The sequence below is a fragment of the Phoca vitulina genome, unplaced genomic scaffold (genome assembly GCF_004348235.1).
Source record: "Phoca vitulina isolate PV1807 unplaced genomic scaffold, GSC_HSeal_1.0 scaffold10, whole genome shotgun sequence".
NCBI classification, from domain to species: Eukaryota; Metazoa; Chordata; class Mammalia; order Carnivora; family Phocidae; genus Phoca; species Phoca vitulina.
This window is the reverse complement of record NW_022589713.1, coordinates 39,886,401-39,905,301: the sequence shown is the minus strand read 5'-3', so window position 1 is coordinate 39,905,301 and position 18,901 is coordinate 39,886,401. Positions and strand designations below refer to the sequence as shown.

The following is an 18,901-nucleotide window of genomic DNA, read 5'->3' as shown; positions in this document are numbered from 1 at the left end:
AGATATAGTCAACGGCCTGCTATATGAGGGAAGAAGAAGATATAAGAAACAGACATGAGCTCTTAGCAGCAGCGTTGGCTGTGCCAAGCCGTGGAAGAAGCAGTCATGTGGATGGAGGCAGTTCCTGGGACAGGCAAGATGGCGGCCGGGAGACGTAGAGACTTCATGCCCCGGCCACCAATGGCATCTGCTACATCTCATATTATGGATCTTTTTGCGCTTGATTTTTTTTTTTTTAAAGGACTCGAGTCTGTCAGTTGAAGGAGACAATATGGGAAATTTGGAGAGAATCTGTCTTGTGACTTTGGTGCATAAACTGTAGAATAACCAAGTTTTGAGGTTAAATGGCTTAATTACGATGAATGGGATCAGGAGGCAGGAAGCTGACCTGAGTATTTTTGCTTTATTCCATCTAATAAACATTTTATTTATATAAAAGACAAACAATGCATAGAATGAAAATAAGTGCTTGAGACATTTGATATAAGAAGAGTATATAGCATTCACATTCCTATTTTAATACATGAGTACTGCTGAAGTGTTCCATAAAAGAATAAAACTTTCCCTTTATGTATAGTAGTAAAAAAAATCAGTATTTTTAGGAACTACAGAATGTTATTCCTTGGTCTTTTTCTCGACAAAGAAAAAAGAAATAAAACAAGCCACAGTATCATCTGACACTACATTCCAGTTTAGGCTGATGACCACCCAGAAGTGATAAAGCTCTTTTGAATCTTGGAAAATCCCATTAATGGACCAGTATTCTAGAAATTCACCACTAGAGGTCGATGAGCAACAGCTATTGGGACAGCATTGACAAGCCCTAAGGTGCATGGAATTTCTGGGCACTTCCATGATATTGCTGCCAAGCTGTCCTGAACTCTCTCAGCCCACGCCCACTGAGCAAGGTGCCTATGAGGTTCACCTAATCCCAAATCTCAGCGTATCTGCTAAAACTTCAATGAGATGAGATCTTCCAAAATCCAAATGGAACTGATCTACTCACTGCCAGTCCTCTCTTATATTCCTATTTGGCTGAAAATAGGTAGCTTCAAAAACATTTTAGAAAAAGAGATTTTTTTTTGCAGCATTAACACTTATTTGTGGATTAACGAGTTCCTATGGAGTACTAAAGCTCATTCTTTATTCTTGCCCATGTGGACACAGACTTTCTAACTGCAAATGGGATTCTTGGGTCCCACATTCAAGTCCTCGCTGGCAAATCCTGCAAAGGGCGGGAAAGTTGGTATGGTGGAGAGAAAGATAACCGTGGCAAAAGCTTCTAGGTAAGAGCTGCCCTCCTTAATGCAGGGGTGGGGGGAAAGCTCTTAATATATAGAAAAAAATAGATTTGGTTTACCTGGGACCACTTAGAGGGGGTCCCCTTCAGTCCAAAAAAAAAAGACCAACTTTAAATCTTAACACCAGACTAGGAAAAGGGAGGGACTCGAACTCATATAGCCAGAGAATGACTGATGGAAAGTACATTTCTTACAAAAGGCCTTGCTTAGGGGCGGGTTTAATTCCCAGACTGGGGTGGGGCGGGCAGTGGAAAATGCAAATGTTTACATCGAGAAGTAAAGCAGCTTTGTAAGTGTGTCCACACCTTCGTTTTTTGAGTAATGAGGACTGGGGAAACGTGAAAACCATCCGTTATCTATCCTCACTTGTGGGATCCAGATTTTTTTTTTTTTTCCAAAATCTCCAAATATTTAAAAAGTGGCTCAATTTTGTCAAACACCGTTCTGGCCAAGCAAAACACATGTTCAGAGTGCCTGAGAAACAGTTCTGACCATGGCAGAATCCTTCTGACTAGGCCAAAATGTACCTGAGCATTCAGGAGCCCAGACAGATGGAACCCACGGGTGTTTGCATAGAAAGCTAGAGATTCAAACTAAGCCTGATGAGAAACCCAACACAATGAACCCCGCAGGGGAGATTTGTTCCCTTTAGGGAAAGTAGCATGGGAGAATAGTAGCATAGGTATGGGGGCAGGGGGTAGGGGATGGGGATTGAAGGAAAGAAAGAATGATCTCTCCTTAGTAGAATATGTGGCCATTTCATAAGTGGGGAAATTTGTCCTGATTTTTATGCCTGTGAAGCCTGCGAAGGTAAACAAATGGGGCTCAAAACTTTTAAGCTCTTAGAGATGGGGACAGGGTTTCTGAGCTGGTTGAGAAAGGTGGCTCACAAACCAGATGTGGGCTTGAAGCTCAAGTGAAAAGTCCAGGAGACACAGTGGCACACAGGAACCCCAGAATCTGGTCCCCCAACAGTGTGACTATAATTTCTGGCTCCATAGCCAGAAAAGGACCCCCCTCCCCCCCAGCCCCGTGCAGGGAATTATTATTTTGCAAAAGCGAGTGCAACGTGGCCACAGCAGGCTCTGAGACTCGGAGCCCCCTCCTAATGCAGAGCCCCCACCTCGCGTAGGCAGAAAACCAGCGCACGTGTTGGTTGTCAAGTGCTAATTAGCTGTCACGGATCCCCTTCCTTCTGTGCCTGGTTCCGGAGCTCTCCAAACAAACCAATTTCTCGGGATGTCTGATTTTATTTTCCTTGTCTCTTTCCAGAGTATGGCTGTATATATATAGATATAGACATATATAGATATATATAAAACAGAGCTATTCCATATTTATATACAGGCATTAATAAAGTGCAAATGTTATTGGCTATTGTAAAAATCAATATCATTTCCTGAGGAAGTGCTAACACAGCTTATCCTATGACAATGTCAAAGGCCTAGAACGCTTCATGTCACCCACTCCCGGCTGCCGGTGGTTCTGCTCATCCCCACCGGCTTACAGGGAGGGGAGTGACCCCCCCGGGCTTCCAGGAAGCATTGCTTCAGGTTCAGGGGCAGCCTCCCGCTGCCTCCGTTCTTTGGTGACAGGGGCAGCCTCTTCAGCCGTGGGCCAGCCTGCCCCAGAAGAGCTATTTGGTAGTGTTCGGCGAGCCATCTTCCGGGATCTTCTCCTCGGAGCAGCTCCTCCCTGAGAGCCTGTCCAGGTGCTCCAGTTCGCTGAAGCGCTCCGCCACGCACTGGGCCGTGAGCCGGGCCTCGGGGTCGTGGTCCCAGCACTCGGTCAGAGTCTCGCACACCGTCTGGATGCCCTGCAGTGGGGGAGAAGGCACAGACCCCCTGAGCTGCCGGTCTGCGGGGCCCCACGGGCGGCACGGCGGCCCGCTGCCCTTGCCCCTGCAGTGCAGGCTGGCTGCCGCAGAGCCTGTGCGTGCCCACGTCCCGCTGAGCACCCGCTGGGGGGGCAGCCGCCTGCCTGTGGAACCAAGGGGCGTGCACTGTCCTGGAAGCCTGCCGTACCCATTTGCTCTCGGGCGCCATTTGATCACCGCAGGCCGTTAAACGGAGAGCCGGCACGTTTGGTCACAATAAGGCCTCTCCAGTAGGCCTCTGGGGTACAGTAGCAGCCCCAATACTGGAGAATTCCCACGAGGAGTGGCCCCTAATGCCCTGTCACCCCTTCCTCATTCTTTTAGAGCACTTTCTGGTTTTCTTGTTTTCGGTGTTTTAGGTTCATAGCAAAATTAAGTGGAAAGCACAGAGGGTTTCCATATACCTCCTCCCCCCCACCACGGACATCTTGCATCCGTGTGGTGTATTTGTTCCAATCAATGAACCAACACTGACACGTCACTCCCAACCAAAGTCCACAGTTTATGTTGGGGTACGTGTTAGGGGTTCTGACAAATGTACAATGACCTGTGCGCACCATTATAGTATCCCACACAGTAAGTTCCCTGCCCTAAAAATCACCCGTGCCCCACCACCCCTTCTTCTTCCTCCCTCCCTCCAGCCCCTGGAGACCACAGATCTTAATGTCTCTGTGGTTTTGCCTCTCTAGGGTACCTTATAGTTGGGATCGTAGACGCATTTCTATTTAAACAGCACTGAATACCGCAATCAGAGCGAAGTCTAGGCTTTAGTCTGGTTTTATCTTGTAAAGTCCAAGCTTCCAACTGCTGCCAAGGGTGGTGCCCGGGGCCCCACTGCCCCCCAGCAACATCAAGCTGCACTCCAGAAGCAGCTGTTTTGTGGGTCAGCTGTGCTTAGACTCTAGGCTATGTCAGAGGGTTTAGTCCAACCCCATGAAGGCCCCATTCAAAAGGCCCATCCGGGAAATGCTGCCCAGTATGGTGGCAAGGGTCTTCTCTCACGGCTGTAATTTTTATTTTGCATTGCAAATATTTTTATCATTTCAAGCCCTTTTTTTGCAATAAAGCAGGCGGGGGGTAAACAGATGGGCAGAACTAGAGCATGCTCCTGGCAATTAGGGGCTTGCATGGTCACTGGTGATTCTTCACACAAGTGGCCCAGGTGGACGGGATATATCCCAGCACTTTCCCCTTCAACATCTACTACCAATAACTTTCCCAACACACCTAGGAGCCTCTCCCTCCCTTCCCGACCTGTGAGTGAATTCATGATGTTGAATTAATTGTATAATTCACCTAATTGACGGTATTGATTGATGGCCTGTTAAGAGTGGAGTGGTATTGTTGGTACACAAGTAACATTTATTTTACTCTGGCACTGTAATTACAGGCAGTAAATTAAATTAAATATTAAGCATTAACTTGAAATCAATAGGGCAACAAATCTCATTAAGAGAAAAAAAATGTATTATGCAAATTCTTTCCAGAATTTTATCATCATGAATAATGGCTTCATTATAAGAACTTTACAGCGGAGGAGGCAGCGGAGTCTGAGAGAAATAACACCAGGGCCTTCTGATTTCAGAGGTAACACAGAGCAGTCTTGCATTTTTCAGTCAGAGAGGCTTTGCCCGAAACCCCGGGGGGAAGCCCTGGGCTACCGTGGCCTGGTTCATGCGCCCTCCGCCGACTTTATTAGGGGCTGTCTGCTGAAGTGGCTCCAGGCCAGGATTGGCACAGACCGGGCTTCCTGCTCCATCTGTCTTCCTGATTGTGCGTGATTTGTTGTTTCTGTTTCTTATCTCAATTTGCCTGGCCCTGAGGAAAACCTATGACTTAGCCCCAGCCTTGACTGGATGAGGGAATTCTTCCAAAGGAGGCAATAAAACAATTTACTCCGTAGAAAGATCCGCTCCGTCGGCGAGATAGGAGTGCACTGTTCTCTCTCGTACTTCCTTCCCGCTGTCTCTGGGGTATGTCACATGGCCCTGCCACCCACCACTTTCTTCTTTCCCTCTGACCACTGCCCTCATCGAAATGCCCCCAAGCAAAGAATTTGGATAGTCCTCCCTAACCCTGTTAAGTCCAGAACCGCTGTCCTTCCATAGCTGGCCTTGCCTACCATCTCTTGAAAGGAAAAAAGCGGCAGCCATGAAGATGTTCCCCACAGACACATTTCCTATTTGTTCACTTGCACTTTCCTATTTCTCTTGGCTCTCTTTTATTCCCGAACTGGCCTCCTCTTTGCAAAGTCTGTGCGCCCAGCCCACATATGGCCCTGAGCACACGGCAGTGCCCCCCCCCCCCCCAGTCCAGCTGGCTGACAAACTCTGCTTACTTCTCACTCTGCTAAGTATTTCCTTCTAGAGCTGAAGATTCCCAGGAGAAAATATTTGGAACCCAGAAGGGAACAAAACATAAACACTCTACGCAAAGGCTTGGGGGTGAGGGGCAGAGACTGCAAACAAAATATTTTAACCCAGAAACAAGAGGGCTTGCACAGTGGGACAAATGCCCTTCAAATGATTATTTGAGAGCCCTCTTTGAATGGAGTATCTACTTGCTGGTTGGAACTTAGAACAACAGGTCCACACCAGTTGATGAAATTTTCTTTATAAACAAACAGGATCATAGAACACAAAGGGACCTGCCCTCAGATTGAAGCCCAATATCCTAAAATTCTCTCCTCCCTCGGAGGCTACTTCAGATAAATCTTATTCTCCCCTCCATATGGCCACTCCTTACCTGGTGGTTGAGCCAGGAGCTGGGAATTTCTGGTCGCCCTCGGTCTCTCAGCACGTTGTCTTTCATGCTCTCAACACAGGGATGCTCTCGCACCTTGGAGCCAAATGGAGGCTCGTAATCTTTCACTTCTGTTAAAGAGAGCAACACAGGGCCATTGAGAAGGGTGCAGCTGGGGACGTGAGCAGGTTGAGAGGTCTGGCTGAGTAGCCTGAGGCACTGAGCATCAAAATATATCTGTGATCACTCTGAGAGCAATTTTTTAAGAATAGTAGATTAAAATAAGAGGGAAGGAGGGGTTGTGGAAAGAGCTTGAGAAATATTCAACAGATCATCGTTGAGGGCTTGCTACGAGCTACGTACTGTGCTAACAGTTGGGGACAGTGAAGAACAAGACCAACAAGGTCACTGAGCTTTCATTTTATTTATTTCTTAAATTAATTAATTAACTGATGATTTTAGAGATAGTGAGAGAGAGAGAGAGAGAGCACAAGTAGGGGGAGAAGCAGAGGGAGAGGGACAAGCAGACTCAGCTCTGAGCTCAGAGCCTGCCCAGGGCTCAATCCCACAACCCTGAGATCACGACCTGGGCCGAAATCAAGACTCGGATGCTCAATGGACTGAGTCACTCAGGCCCGCCTGAGGTTACATTTTCATGCAGGCATTCTCAGTGGGGTGATGTTGCTCCAAGGGGGGCAAAACTGGTTCTTGGGAGGTAGAAAAATCTTACATATTACAATGGTTGGTAGCCCTACAAAGGTCCCCAGTACATAAGCAGGTTTAATATGTGGTGGTTAAACTTCATGGGGATATCCAGCCTAAAAGGGAATGTAATTCTGACATGTTACAACATGGATGAACCTTAAGAATGTTATGTTAAGTGAAATAAGGCAGTCACAAGAGGACAAACACTGCATGATTCCATTTATGAGGTACCTAACATAGACTAATTCATAGAGACAGGAAGTAGAAGAGTGATTGCCAGGGACTGGGGGATGAAGAGATGGAGGGCTGTTGTTTAATGGGTACAGAGTTTCAGTTGGGGGGGATGAGAAAGTTCTGGAAATAGATAATGGTGATGGTTGCACAACACTGTGAATGTACTTAATGCTAGTGAATTCTACACTTCAAAAAGGTTGAAAGGGTGAATTTCAGATTATGTATATTTTTCCATGACGGAAAAAAAATTGATGTGGCGTACTGGTTAAGAAAAAAAAATGCCAGGGTGCCTGGCTGGCTTAGTCCATACAGCATGCGACTCTTGATCTCAGAGTTGTGAGTTCAAGCCCCACAAGGGGTGTGGAGCCTACTTAAAAAAAAAAAAAAAAGGCAAAGAAAACAATGTCTATAAAGGCTCCTTACCATAGCGATGATGACACAAATGTTGAGCAATGCTGTTTACTGGGATGATGGAGGAGAGAGATTAACAACACATCAACAAACAAAATTATAAAGGTAATTTTCCTTTAGTGATACATGGGACAAAGAAGAGAAGAGAGAATGATATACCCTTTCCCTAAGCTTCAGGTTTCCACTAAGGTCAATCTCTTTACAGAAACTTCCTTGAATATCTCCCGAGCCATTCATGGCTAGATGTTCCGGGCAGAGCCTTATTTTAGCCTGTATCATATTTTGATATAATCACATGTTTATTTGTCTCATCTAAGAAGACCATGAATATCTGAGTGCAGATTCTGACTCCCTTTTGTCATTCTTCTATACAAGAGGCTCTCAACACATTCTTTGTTGAGGAATGAATGAATGAATGAATCTTAGATCCGGTCCAAAGTGGCAATGCCTAAACTCTAAGTGAAAAGTAAAACAACACCCTGATTTAACTGGGTGGATCAACATACATGTCATTGCACAGGACAACCTAAAAGATTTTAGAAAACATTCCTTTACTAAAACGTGTCTGTGCTAGAAAGGGAGAATGGGCTGGACCCAATATTCTTCACAGAAAGTAGAACCTTTGGCCTTTAGCAAAATAATCATGTTTAATGACTAAACTTTCAATAATTTGCCCTTCCAGGCTAAGAACTGAAGAAGCTTTCGATGCCCCCTTTGAAAAGGGAGAGCTTATTCTTATTGGTCTATTTGTTTTCTCCCCTTTCCCAGAACCCCACTTGCATATTCATCTTCTGTGATACCTCCACCCCCACCCCCCAATAGAAGAGCAGCCGGGATATCGTCTTTTTTCAGGAGATTTGTGATGAAGGCCTCCCATCACATCGAGACAACCACAAACCATCCTCCTGTGTGTCCGCCTTTGCCCCCGAGTGCCATAACACTTAATCCTTACTGCTCTAGGGGTGAGAGCTGAATCTTGATCAGCATAATATTCTTATTTCTTTTTTCCATTCCCTTATCTTCTATAGACTGTAAATTCCTAAGGTCCGAGGCTGAGTCTGAGTCTAGTGTCTTTCCAATTCTCTGCTCAGTACTTAAAATTGTGCCATACACATAGCAGGCATTCACTAGATAGGAGTTGGGTTGAATTCAAACAAAAGCAGAGGACTGGCAATCAGAGCTCGTTCTCAGTACAGTTGACTCTGACCTAACTCTTCTATAAAAGGAAGGGGCTGAATTGGATGACCTCCATGTTCCCCTCCAGACTTATCTTGTAATCCAATCTAATCGAACAATATGATGCCCTCTTAGCGCCGTGACTTGAGGTGTGTATATTCTTTTTTTTTTTAAAGATTTATTTATTTATTTTATTTATTTGACAGAGAGAGACACAGCGACAGAGGGAACACAAGCAGGGAGAGTGGGAGAGGAAGAAGCAGGCTTCCCGCCGAGCAGGGAGCCCGATGCGGAGCTTGATCCCAGGACTCTGGGATCATGACCTGAGCCGAAGGCAGACACTTAACGACTGAGCCACCCAGGAACCCGAGGTGTGTATATTCTAATACAATATAATGGGATAGGATTTGTATATGAGATAGAGTCCTCTTTAAATAATCTATCAGTCCACGGAGTCTCCATTTCCAACTATTTTGGCCGCCATAGCTGGTGTCGCTGGCTCCCTGCCCAGATCCCTTTACCAAGCCAGCAGCACCAGACCCCAGCTGCCACAAGTGTTGAGTCCTGAGGGCTCACACCTTCGCCCTTCTCTGGAGGACTGCCTTTGGCTGAGGAGAGCTGCCTGGCCTGGAGATTTCCAGAAAGCCTTACCCCCCAGAGGCAGCCTGCAGCATATGATAAATTAATGTGGGAGTTTTCATAGTCTAACCCTCTTGCTTCCGCAGGGAGAGGACTGTGGTACAATTCACCCTCTCGAGTACCCCATGAGATCAGGCTGAGGCTAGAACTCTCTTGAAACTACAAGTTTGCTGAGCTCCTCCCCTTCCTGTTTCTCTTTACTCTCTTCCCCTGAGACCTTATCCACAATTAACCATTGCACAAAAATCTTTGTGTCAGACTACTAGCAAAGCTGGCCTGAGAGAGCTGCCAAGGAAGTGCTTTCTCTTTAGGTCAATCTCTCAGCTAAACTGCCCCATCTGACACTAGTTGCAAAGCCACCCTGAGGAAGTCTTGATAGGGCCTCTTCTTGAGAAACTAAATGTACTAACCCATCAACAATTCCCACAGCACAGTACTCAGAAAGGGGCAGGGGATGACCATGGTCAGGGAAGGAAAATGGCGGCATCAGAATCAATCCCAGGTGTCACTCTCATGGCTGAGATTCCTACACAACAAAGAAAAAGTCTCCATAGTTGAGGTTATAACCCAGGGCCGATTTATTTCATTTCCAGTCCTAATCTTCAAAGTTGCATAAACCACAGTGCCTAATTTTTAAGTTCTGTGGGGACGAAAGCAGGTTTCCATGGGGAATGAGGGAGAGCTGAGAGAGGACGGCATAGGGCATCAGGCACAGGCTTGTTTTCTGGGTAAAGGAAAAGTAATGAATGCTCCTTTGGAAAAGAAGACAAAGGCAATAGTCCTTTCCCAGAGTGAAGAGAATTTTTACTGGATTACTTCCTACTTTTCCTAAAACCTTGGAAAGTTGTGAGATTCTCTAGTATCCCTAAGGGGCACAAGACCTGCTCCCAGTCTGTGACTTGTGGGAGATTTTATAGGGAAGGGAGGTCAAGGACAGTCTGAAAGCGGCTGGCCCTGAGCTGAGCTGGGAGAGTGTGAGTCTATGAGCCTCCTTCTAAGTTTAAATTAGACAAGTCTGGGTGACCATCATGTGACCCACACAAGTACACCCCAACCCCTAACACTGAAGTAGTCTTTCAGGTGAGGAACCGAGATGGAGATTTAAAGTGCATGCATCTTTAAAAAAAATAAAAAGAGGGCGCCTCGGTAGTTCAGCTGGTTAAGTAACTGACTCTTGATTTCGGCTCAGTTCATGATCTCAGGGTCATGAGATCGAGCCCTGTGTTGGGCTCTGTGCTGGGTGTGGAGCCTGCTTAAGATTCTCTCTCTCCCTCTCCCTCTGCTCCTCCCTCCCCTGTGCTCTCTCTCTAAAATAAAATAAAATAAAATAAAATAAAATAAAATAAAAATAAAAAATAAAAAATAAACTATGCATGTTTTAAGCCGACCTTTCTTCATCTCCTGGCGGATGTCATATTTATATAATATATAATATATATTTTCCAAAATAGCTAAGTGGGCTTTTTTGTTTTATTGCGGATTTTTGCAATTCTTCTTTCTTTGCTTTTTGCCCTCAGTTTAAACATGCTATCCCCACCTAATTTTTTTTAGTCATGCCCTAGAATGTATGTAAAGATGACCTATGCCTGGCAGCGCCTCTCAGTCACCACCTTTAATATGTGATTTTGGCAGCATGAAAACCACCATCAGCCAGTGTTGTCTTTCTTTCTTCTTTCTTTTTCTTTCTTTCTTTCTTTCTTTCTTTCTTTCTTTCTTTCTTTCTTTCTTTCTTTCTTTCTTTCTCTTTTTCTTTCTTTCTCTTTCTCTCTCGCTCTTTCTTCCTTCCTTCTTCTTTCTTCCTTCCTTCCTTTCTTTTTCTTCCTTCCTTCCTTTTTTTTTCTTTCTTTCTTTCCTTCCTTCCTTGCTTTCTTTTTCCTTTTGTGGCTGTGAAGGCAATGTCATTCTCAGGCCTCCACCAGGATGCAGAGGATAACTGCTGCCAGACATTATGCTGGAGGCTGTTTCCTCCTGGAGGCCTTGTGCTAACTGCTCCTCAGGTCTGCCCAGAGGCCCTGAGGATACGGAGCACATCTGCTTTGCCTCAGCAGAAGGAGGTGGCCACAGACACCCAGGGGGATGCCTTAACTCCAGGGCAGGTGGTTGAGGGCAGGAGGCCTCTGCCAGCCAGGTGGGCACCGACGGTCCTCCCCAGGACAGGATATCAAGCACTGATAGCTGGGTGGTCCTGGGGAATCCAGCAGAGGTAGTGACTGGCCAAACCAGGGGCTGGCTTTAGCTCCTACTTTCTCGCATTGTTTCAGGCATCTAGAGGCTGAGATGCTTCATCCACTCTGGCAAAACTGCTGGGTCCAAATTACATATCTTTTATCCCTATTTATCTTTTATCCTTATCTATTTATTTTTCACCTTGGTGCTTAAAGTACTTTTATTTTAGAAAATGCATGTGAGGGGTGCCTGGGTGGTTCAGTCGGTTAAGCGTCTGCTTTCGGCTCAGGTCATGATCCCAGGGTCTTGGGATCGAGCCCCACATCGGGCTCCCTGCTCAGCCAGCAGCCTGCTTCTCCCTCTCCTCCTGGCTTGTGCTCTCTCTCACTATCTCTAGCTCTCTCAAATAAATAAATAAAATCTTAAAAAAAAAAAGAAAAGAAAAAGAAAATGCACGTGATTAAAACTCCAAAATTACTAGGGCGCCTGGGTGGCTCAGTCGTTAAGCGTCTGCCTTCGGCTCAGGTCATGATCCTGGCGTCCCGGGATCGAGTCCCACATCGGGCTCCCTGCTCGGCGGGAGGCCTGCTTCTCCCTCTCCCACTCCCCCTGCTTGTGTTCCTGCTCTCGCTGTCTCTCTCTGTCAAATAAATAAAATCTTAAAAAAAAAAAAAAACTCCAAAATTACTAAATAAATGGATATGGCAAAAGCAAATCTTTCTCCCACTCCTCATTCCTAGTTGAACAAAACTGGCTTCGGTTGAATGCTAGGATTAAAGGTGACTTAAATTTTTTCCTTACTGTTTATGATGAGCACTGCTCAATCTATATTTTTATAAAAGATGAGGTGTTTTGCTCCCCAGTTTACTGGGGACTGAAGCTTGAGTAAAACACTGCAGAAATAAACCACAAGAAAAATGAATGCTACTCAGGTGTCTTCGGCAACACCAAATTGCTATTAAAGTCACAAAATACCCTCTCTGTCCTCATCATATCACAAATCTGGAACAACCCATCCCAGGACCAGCACCTTTCACAGACCAGGCTTGGAGCAGCACGGCTGTAAATGTTTTGCAAGTAAAAGGAGTTGCATCTTGACAGAGGAAGTGAATACAAGTTATTAAGCATACTTTAAGCATTTCAAATGAGTCAGAGAGAGAATGTCAAAGAAGAGTCTTGAAAGATGTGATCCAACACTTCATTTTACAGTTGAGAAAAGAGAGGCCAGAGAGTGCACTGGATTCCGGGAAGAACACTCAGAATCGCATGCTAGATTACCGTTACTCTGAAAATGGTTTTGCCTTTTTAGGAAGCCTTGCATGCTTTCTCCTCTCCCCTCGAGCATTTCAGTGAGTTCTTTCTCCCCCAGCCAGAACAAGCCCAGCTGGGGCAGCCCCAGGTGGGAACATGCCTGTCACACATGTGACAAATGTGTTCCTCCCTGCCTTGGCCAGCCCCTCTGCACCGCATGACTCTGAGAAGGGGAAGCTTATGGAACCTATCGGATGGTGATGGTTTGTAATTTCTAAATGAGTTATGCAAAAAAACCACTGATTACAAAAAGCAGCCCTCTCCTTAACTACTATTATTTACCGACATTAAACCCAAACATTCGTCCTTTTTGGGTTTAGAGAAACAAGTGGGATGGTGGGGGTGGGGGTGGGAAAAAATGATCCTGTCACAAATTAGGCCGCAAGCACCAGATCAGGGCAGGGTTGGCCATGGAGTTCATGCATGGTTTTCTAGAGTTTTCTAGAGCCTTCTTTGTGCATTTGATCAAACAATGCCCAGGCTCAGGCCTCCCTTCTATGAAGAGCTGTAGAGCAAGCAAATTAAGGGGTGAGCAGGCTCCCCCACCATTACTCAGTCTACTCCCAGAAGACCACTGGCCACACAACTTTCCATGCCTGCTGGCCCAGCTCCATGTAGAACAGGGTGGTGTTCACCCTCCCAAACTATCCCAGATGGATGCGGGTTGGAAGGTAAGCCCCCAGCTTCCTCGTGAGTCAGGTGGTGTGATGCTGAGGTGTGTGTTTGGCTGCACCTGGGGTCCCCAGCAGGACTGTGTGTCCTAGCTGTCTGCAGTGGTGCCCTGCTTGATAACACGCCATTTCTTGGCCTCCTTCCCTTTCCTGACTGACTTCCCCGTTCCCTTACTGGCATTTCCTGAGATCACTTCTCAAATAAACCACTTATGCTCAACTCTTGTTCCAGGCTCTGAGGCACCCAACCCAAGGCAGATGTTCACACAACAGAATTATTCAAGCAAACCAAGTCTGTCGTGCCCTCAGGCTGTTTTCCCAGGCCAGGCGCACCGAGGCCCACCACCTCAGGATCTCCCCCTGACTGCCTCAAATGACCTCTTTTCTAAGAAATTTCTTTATTAGGAACCACTTGCTCTTCCTTCCAACTCCCCTTCCGCAGCCTTTCCCCAAAGTCTTCTCACTGGTGGGAGCCAGCCTGCACTCCCAGACCCTTGCAGCTTCTTTTAATTTCTCTCCGAAGGCTCTGAAGAGAAACCATGCTTGCCTCTCTCCGCCCTCCCCCCACCCCGCCCCTGCCCCAGTCCTGCGCGCCCACAGAGGGCAAGTCTCTGGGACCCGATGCTGTTCCTCTGGAAGTCAGCATCTGGGACACAGCTGTTGTTTTGAGGCAGTTCCAACTTAACAGAGCAGCAACGCCGTTGACAGTTTTCCCCAAAGCAACACCCCTGAGTTTTATAGCTGCTTCCAGATTTTACTCCCCTGAAACCCAGGAAAATGAAGCGCTTCTATCCTGTCTCTCTTCAGCCCTTCTCCCCCACCCCTCTTCGTTGTTTTTTTTTTTGTCTCTCTGTCCTCTCGTTTTGATTCGTGCGCACTTTCTGTCTGTTCTACAAGGCTGTAGCAAGCTGACAGTACGCTCAGGGACTGTGTCTCTCCTCTTGTTAAATGCTTGCTCTGCGGGAGGTTGTGTGTTAGCTTCTATTCAAAGGCCTAAATGGCCAGGGATTTGAAAGTCGGTTCGCTTGTGGGCCTGTTTTGGCTGGAATGATGTGAATATTGTGCCTGCTGTGCTCGCCAAAGGGGGGTCTGAAAGGCTCCCCGCCTTCATCCACCCCCCACACACCACAAACACTTGCATGAACATCAAACAAACCGAAGGCTGGACAGAGATTTCTTTGTCAAGACAGGGCCAGTCTCTACGTCTGTCCTTGCTGAGTGACGATTGCAGGACTTTCCTCCTTCCTTGGAAGATAGGAACAGACCAATCACCTTCTTCCAACAGCTCTGAGAGACCTGTTCTCTTGACTTTCATATTCTTTCAGATGATCCAAGTGTCTGAAATGATCCCTCTGTCATAATCTGTCCCTAACTCTTTATTTTTCTTTCTAAAATCATCATATTGGCCTCCTCCCACCCCTGGTGTTGTATCACATATCTATTTGTTTACTACCTGTCTTTCTAGAATATTAGCTCAGAGACTTTTTTTTTCAATTTTTTCACTGCTGTGCCTTTAGCATTTTGAATATGCCTGCCATGTAATTGGTCCTCAATAAATATTTGTTGAGGGAAGGAATGAATGAATAAATGGATCTTCAGAGAAAAAAGGGTAAGAAAGTTATCTCAGACTTTAGGGCGCTGAGCCCATAACATGCTCAGAAATGAACAGCTTTGAGATTCTGCTAACAGAGATGCACCCAGAGGAGACAGCCATGTCAATCCCTGGAGACTTTCATGAGTGAGGCTGTCACCGAACATTCCTCAAGCGTGTGACTGTCTTGCCAGCTACTTCCAGAAAGGCATGGAATTAAAGGCCAGGATGCACCAAGTCACACTGGCTGCCTGATCCATAATGATAATCATAGTGAGGGAAGCTGTCCTTTACTGAAGATGTCCTTCACTGGTCAGGCCGGCAGCGTCCTGGGAAGGTTGGGGCCAGGGGGCTAGAGTCAGACAGCAGGGCTCTCATTCCTGGCCGCACAGCTTGCCCATCTCCTGACACCTCAGTTTTCCCGTCTGTAAAATGCAGCCAGTAACAGTGCTTACACTTCAGGGTCCTTGGCCGACTAGAGGAGCGGACCCGTGAAGCAAGTGTGTAGTCATGGTGGTTACTCTTCCTCTGTGGCTCTCTTCATGATCACACCGGCATCCCCCAGGAAGCCTTTCCTTTTTGACCACCCTCCTCAATTATGACAGCCCATCTCTTGAGCTCCTGGGTGCGAATGGCACTGTACCAGTTGGCCTCAGAAGAGTGCTATGATCCTCTGTTTGCATTTTCTCATCTGATAAGAGAGACTTCTCCTGTGTAGTGCTCTTTCTCTGTTCCCCTGCCGCTCTGCACAGAGAGGCTGATCAAGAAGGAACTCAAGAGGACACTCCTGAGTCTTCCCCTTCCTTCCAGAGCTGGCCTAACCCTCCGTGCCTAACCCTACTGTCTCACTGCCCTCAGCTGACATGGGCTTTAAGTGCCCCATGCCCCTGCCTTACCTTCCTGCAGCACTGGTCACAACTGAACTGCACTTGCCTGTTCAAAAGTCTATTTCAGTCCTGGTTAATGGCATGAGACAAAGCCTAGTGTTGAGACCCAACAGACATTCATAGAAGACCTGCAGTGTGGAAAAACTGTGCTTCGGGAGATGAGCCTAGAAAGGCGAACGAGGGTCAGGTTTAGTGTCCATGTGAAGAGTCTGGGCTCAACCACAAGAGCAGAATGGAGTCACTTAAAGGCAGGAAAGCTGGGGTTTCTCATTCCCTGCAAGACTGTCCCCTGACGCTTAGTATCCTACTGCATTCAGTTAGATGTTTTGCTACTCAGAATAAAACCAGATGGCATATTAGTTGACCTATGCTGCAAAATAAAATCTCAATCTATAAGTCATCAGACTAAGTTAAGCTTCATATTCCACATTTCCTTTTTTGAAACGAGACTGTCAATGAAAAATAGTAATTACATACATTGTATTTCAGGTTACAGAAAAGAAGGTTTAAGCTTAAGGAAAGCTTTTTTATATCCTGTCCTCTTTCTTAGACCTTCAAAATTAAAGCCTAACAGCAACTGGAGGGAATTATTACCCATTTTATTTTTAAGGTAAGAAATGTGTCTGCATGTGCACATTTTTAAAAAGTAAAGAAAAAGAAGGCTATAAACTTCCTGAGGGCAAAACCTGTCCTTCTACCTGTGTATCTACAACAGCTGGAAGGGAATGCATTTATCTCCAGGATTTATGTTGTTTCCATGGGATTCCTGAAATACAGAAGAAAAGTCCCTGAAATTAAGACGAGGCTAAGAATCTGTCTTTGATGTTTTTAAGATACACCCCCCTCAAAAAACAAAACAAAACAAAACAAAACCCCAAAAAACCCTAAACCAAAAAACAATGCTTTCAAAAGAAGGTTAACGAAAGGGCTTAATACATGAGTTCACACACTAAAACAACTGAAGGGCTTTTAGTTGGATCAAAATGAGCACAGATAAATAGCTTGGGTTTCTGCAGCCTGAGCGGAGATGGGAGAAACAGGACTGTGGGCTTAAGATCAAACAAAATGAGAACTGGGATGGCCTCTTTCCGGTTCCCCAAAAGCCGTCTGTTCTTATCCTAGAGGTTATGAAAGGTTTTTTGAGACTAGCTGAGCAAATGAGATCCTGTTCCTTCCTTGGGAAAACTTGTTTATACTGTATCCGTTTTTAGACCTTGTAAAAGTTGGTGAACTCAATTCTTCCCATTAGCCTGACTTCTTCCACACTCAGCAAATATCAACAGGAAAGGGTTTCAGTCATCGATAACAATGAAAGCAGGGAGCTCACATAGGGACTTAATAAGCTGGCTGCACCGACAGAGGGAAAGCAGAGAAACAATCTCCAGCTCATGTTTATAGAATAACGGGTTTGAAAGGATAGAAAAGATACCGAAATCTAGGTAAATTTATTCTGACAGTGACAACAGCATCGTCTCTTACACAACTCATACCGGTTTAAGGATTCATTTTGGAACTGTCAAAGCTTTCAAGCAGAAAATTATTCTCAGTGGCTGAAACTTGGTTAAACAAATTTCACTGTGCAAGGAAAAACCAAGTTAGTTTTGGATGTGCTGTCGGGGAAGAAACTCGGGCAAGACAGCCAGACAGGAAGTGCCATCCCCAGGCAGGAACCCAGGCAAATAGGTGATGGGGCAGTAAGGTTTCCAGTGGAAAGGGGTGACCTGGACCCATCCTGGAGAGTCAGCTAAGGAAGTTCTAAACAGGATGAAGATTCAGAGCCAGTGTGTGCCAACCAGATCCACCATGTTTTACCCATGGGTAGTGTGGTCCAGTGACCAAAGCTGTGGTGATCTGAACAACAAAATAAATATTGGTGATATTGGATGCCCATAGAATAAAATAAATATTCACAGCTCTATACTGATATAAATGCATAATGAAAAGAATAAATACCAGGGGTGGTGAGAGAAAGGACAGATCTCCTTTATGGCAGAGGACCTACTAATACATGTAGAAAGGATAAGACAACAGAAAATCACTGATAGGCAAACATTACAATAATAATTGTTGCCAACAAGGATGACTGATGGATCCTAAAATCAGCAGGTAAAGTTATGATAAGAAACAGGTCTAGTATCCTAACGAAACAGGTGTTTAGTATCTTTAGGAACAGGTCAAGGTATCTTCTTATAAGATATGTATTAACCACAAATGGAAAAAGTAGTATCTTTACAGGGGAGAAACCTGACAGATACCACCCCAACCCAGGGACCAAACTGAACAGACACCCCGACATCTTGTGCCCCTTCCATGAGCTGCCAAGGAGGGCAGAGCATCATTGCTGTGTACTTCTTGCCCCAAATGCACGATCTCAATCTAACCATGAGAAAACATCAGAGAAACCCAAAGCGAGAGACCGTCTATGAAATAACTAGTCTAACTTCTTCCTGAGTGTCAAGGTCATGAAAGACAGACAGACTGAGGAACTGTCACAAGTTGAAGGAGACTAAGGAGGCACGGACGTTAACTGGAATACAGGATCCTGGGCTGGATTTTGCTCCATTTGCTCCAAAAAGGACATTACTGGGAACTCGGAAACATGAATAACTTGTATGGACTAATTAAGAGTATAGTGCCAATGTGAACGACCTGTCTTCAATAAGTGTGCTGTGTGGCTTAGGTAAGGTGTTAATGGTAGGGGAAGCTGGGCAAAGACTATATGGGAACTCCCTATACTATTTTTGCAACTGTTCTGTAAGTCTAAAAATACTACAAAACAAAGAGTTAAAAATAAAACTGGAGTTGGCTTGGCTTGACTTAGCAGCCAGCCAGGACCAAGCTGAGATGCATAAATTTCTAAGGTGAGAGTGAAGACCGTCATGGAAACTACTGAGAAGAATGAGAAAAGGGTAGAAATGTAGACCTGAGCCATTCTCATGTCCACAGAGATCAGGGGACAATGCTGTCTAAAACAATGGCATCCCTCCTATGTCCCTGAAGACTACCGTGGCATTCCTTAATAACCTCTCTACTAGATTTTTATAAAGTTTAACAAATATATCAAATCATTCTGCTTGTTTTGCCCAACAAAGGAAAGTCATCTCCATAAAAATAAATTTTTAGCCAAATCCACCACCTGGACCTTATAATTCTTAAGGTTTAAAAACCTTAAAATAGAAAGCCAAACAAAA

General features: G+C 45.5%; 1 protein-coding gene across 1 annotated transcript in view; it reads right to left on the bottom strand.

Annotated features, from left to right (window-relative positions):
• Positions 1 to 384: 384 nt before the first annotated feature.
• TGFBR2 (transforming growth factor beta receptor 2) overlaps positions 385 to 18,901 on the bottom strand; it is an 88,738-nt gene continuing 70,221 nt past the window's right edge. The window contains exons 6-7 of the mRNA XM_032408846.1: positions 5,923 to 6,050; positions 385 to 3,117 (exon numbers count right to left, since the gene is read on the bottom strand). Of these exons, the coding sequence (XP_032264737.1) occupies positions 2,938 to 3,117; positions 5,923 to 6,050 (308 nt within the window). The 3' untranslated portion in view covers positions 385 to 2,937. The remainder of the gene's footprint in view (positions 3,118 to 5,922; positions 6,051 to 18,901) is intronic.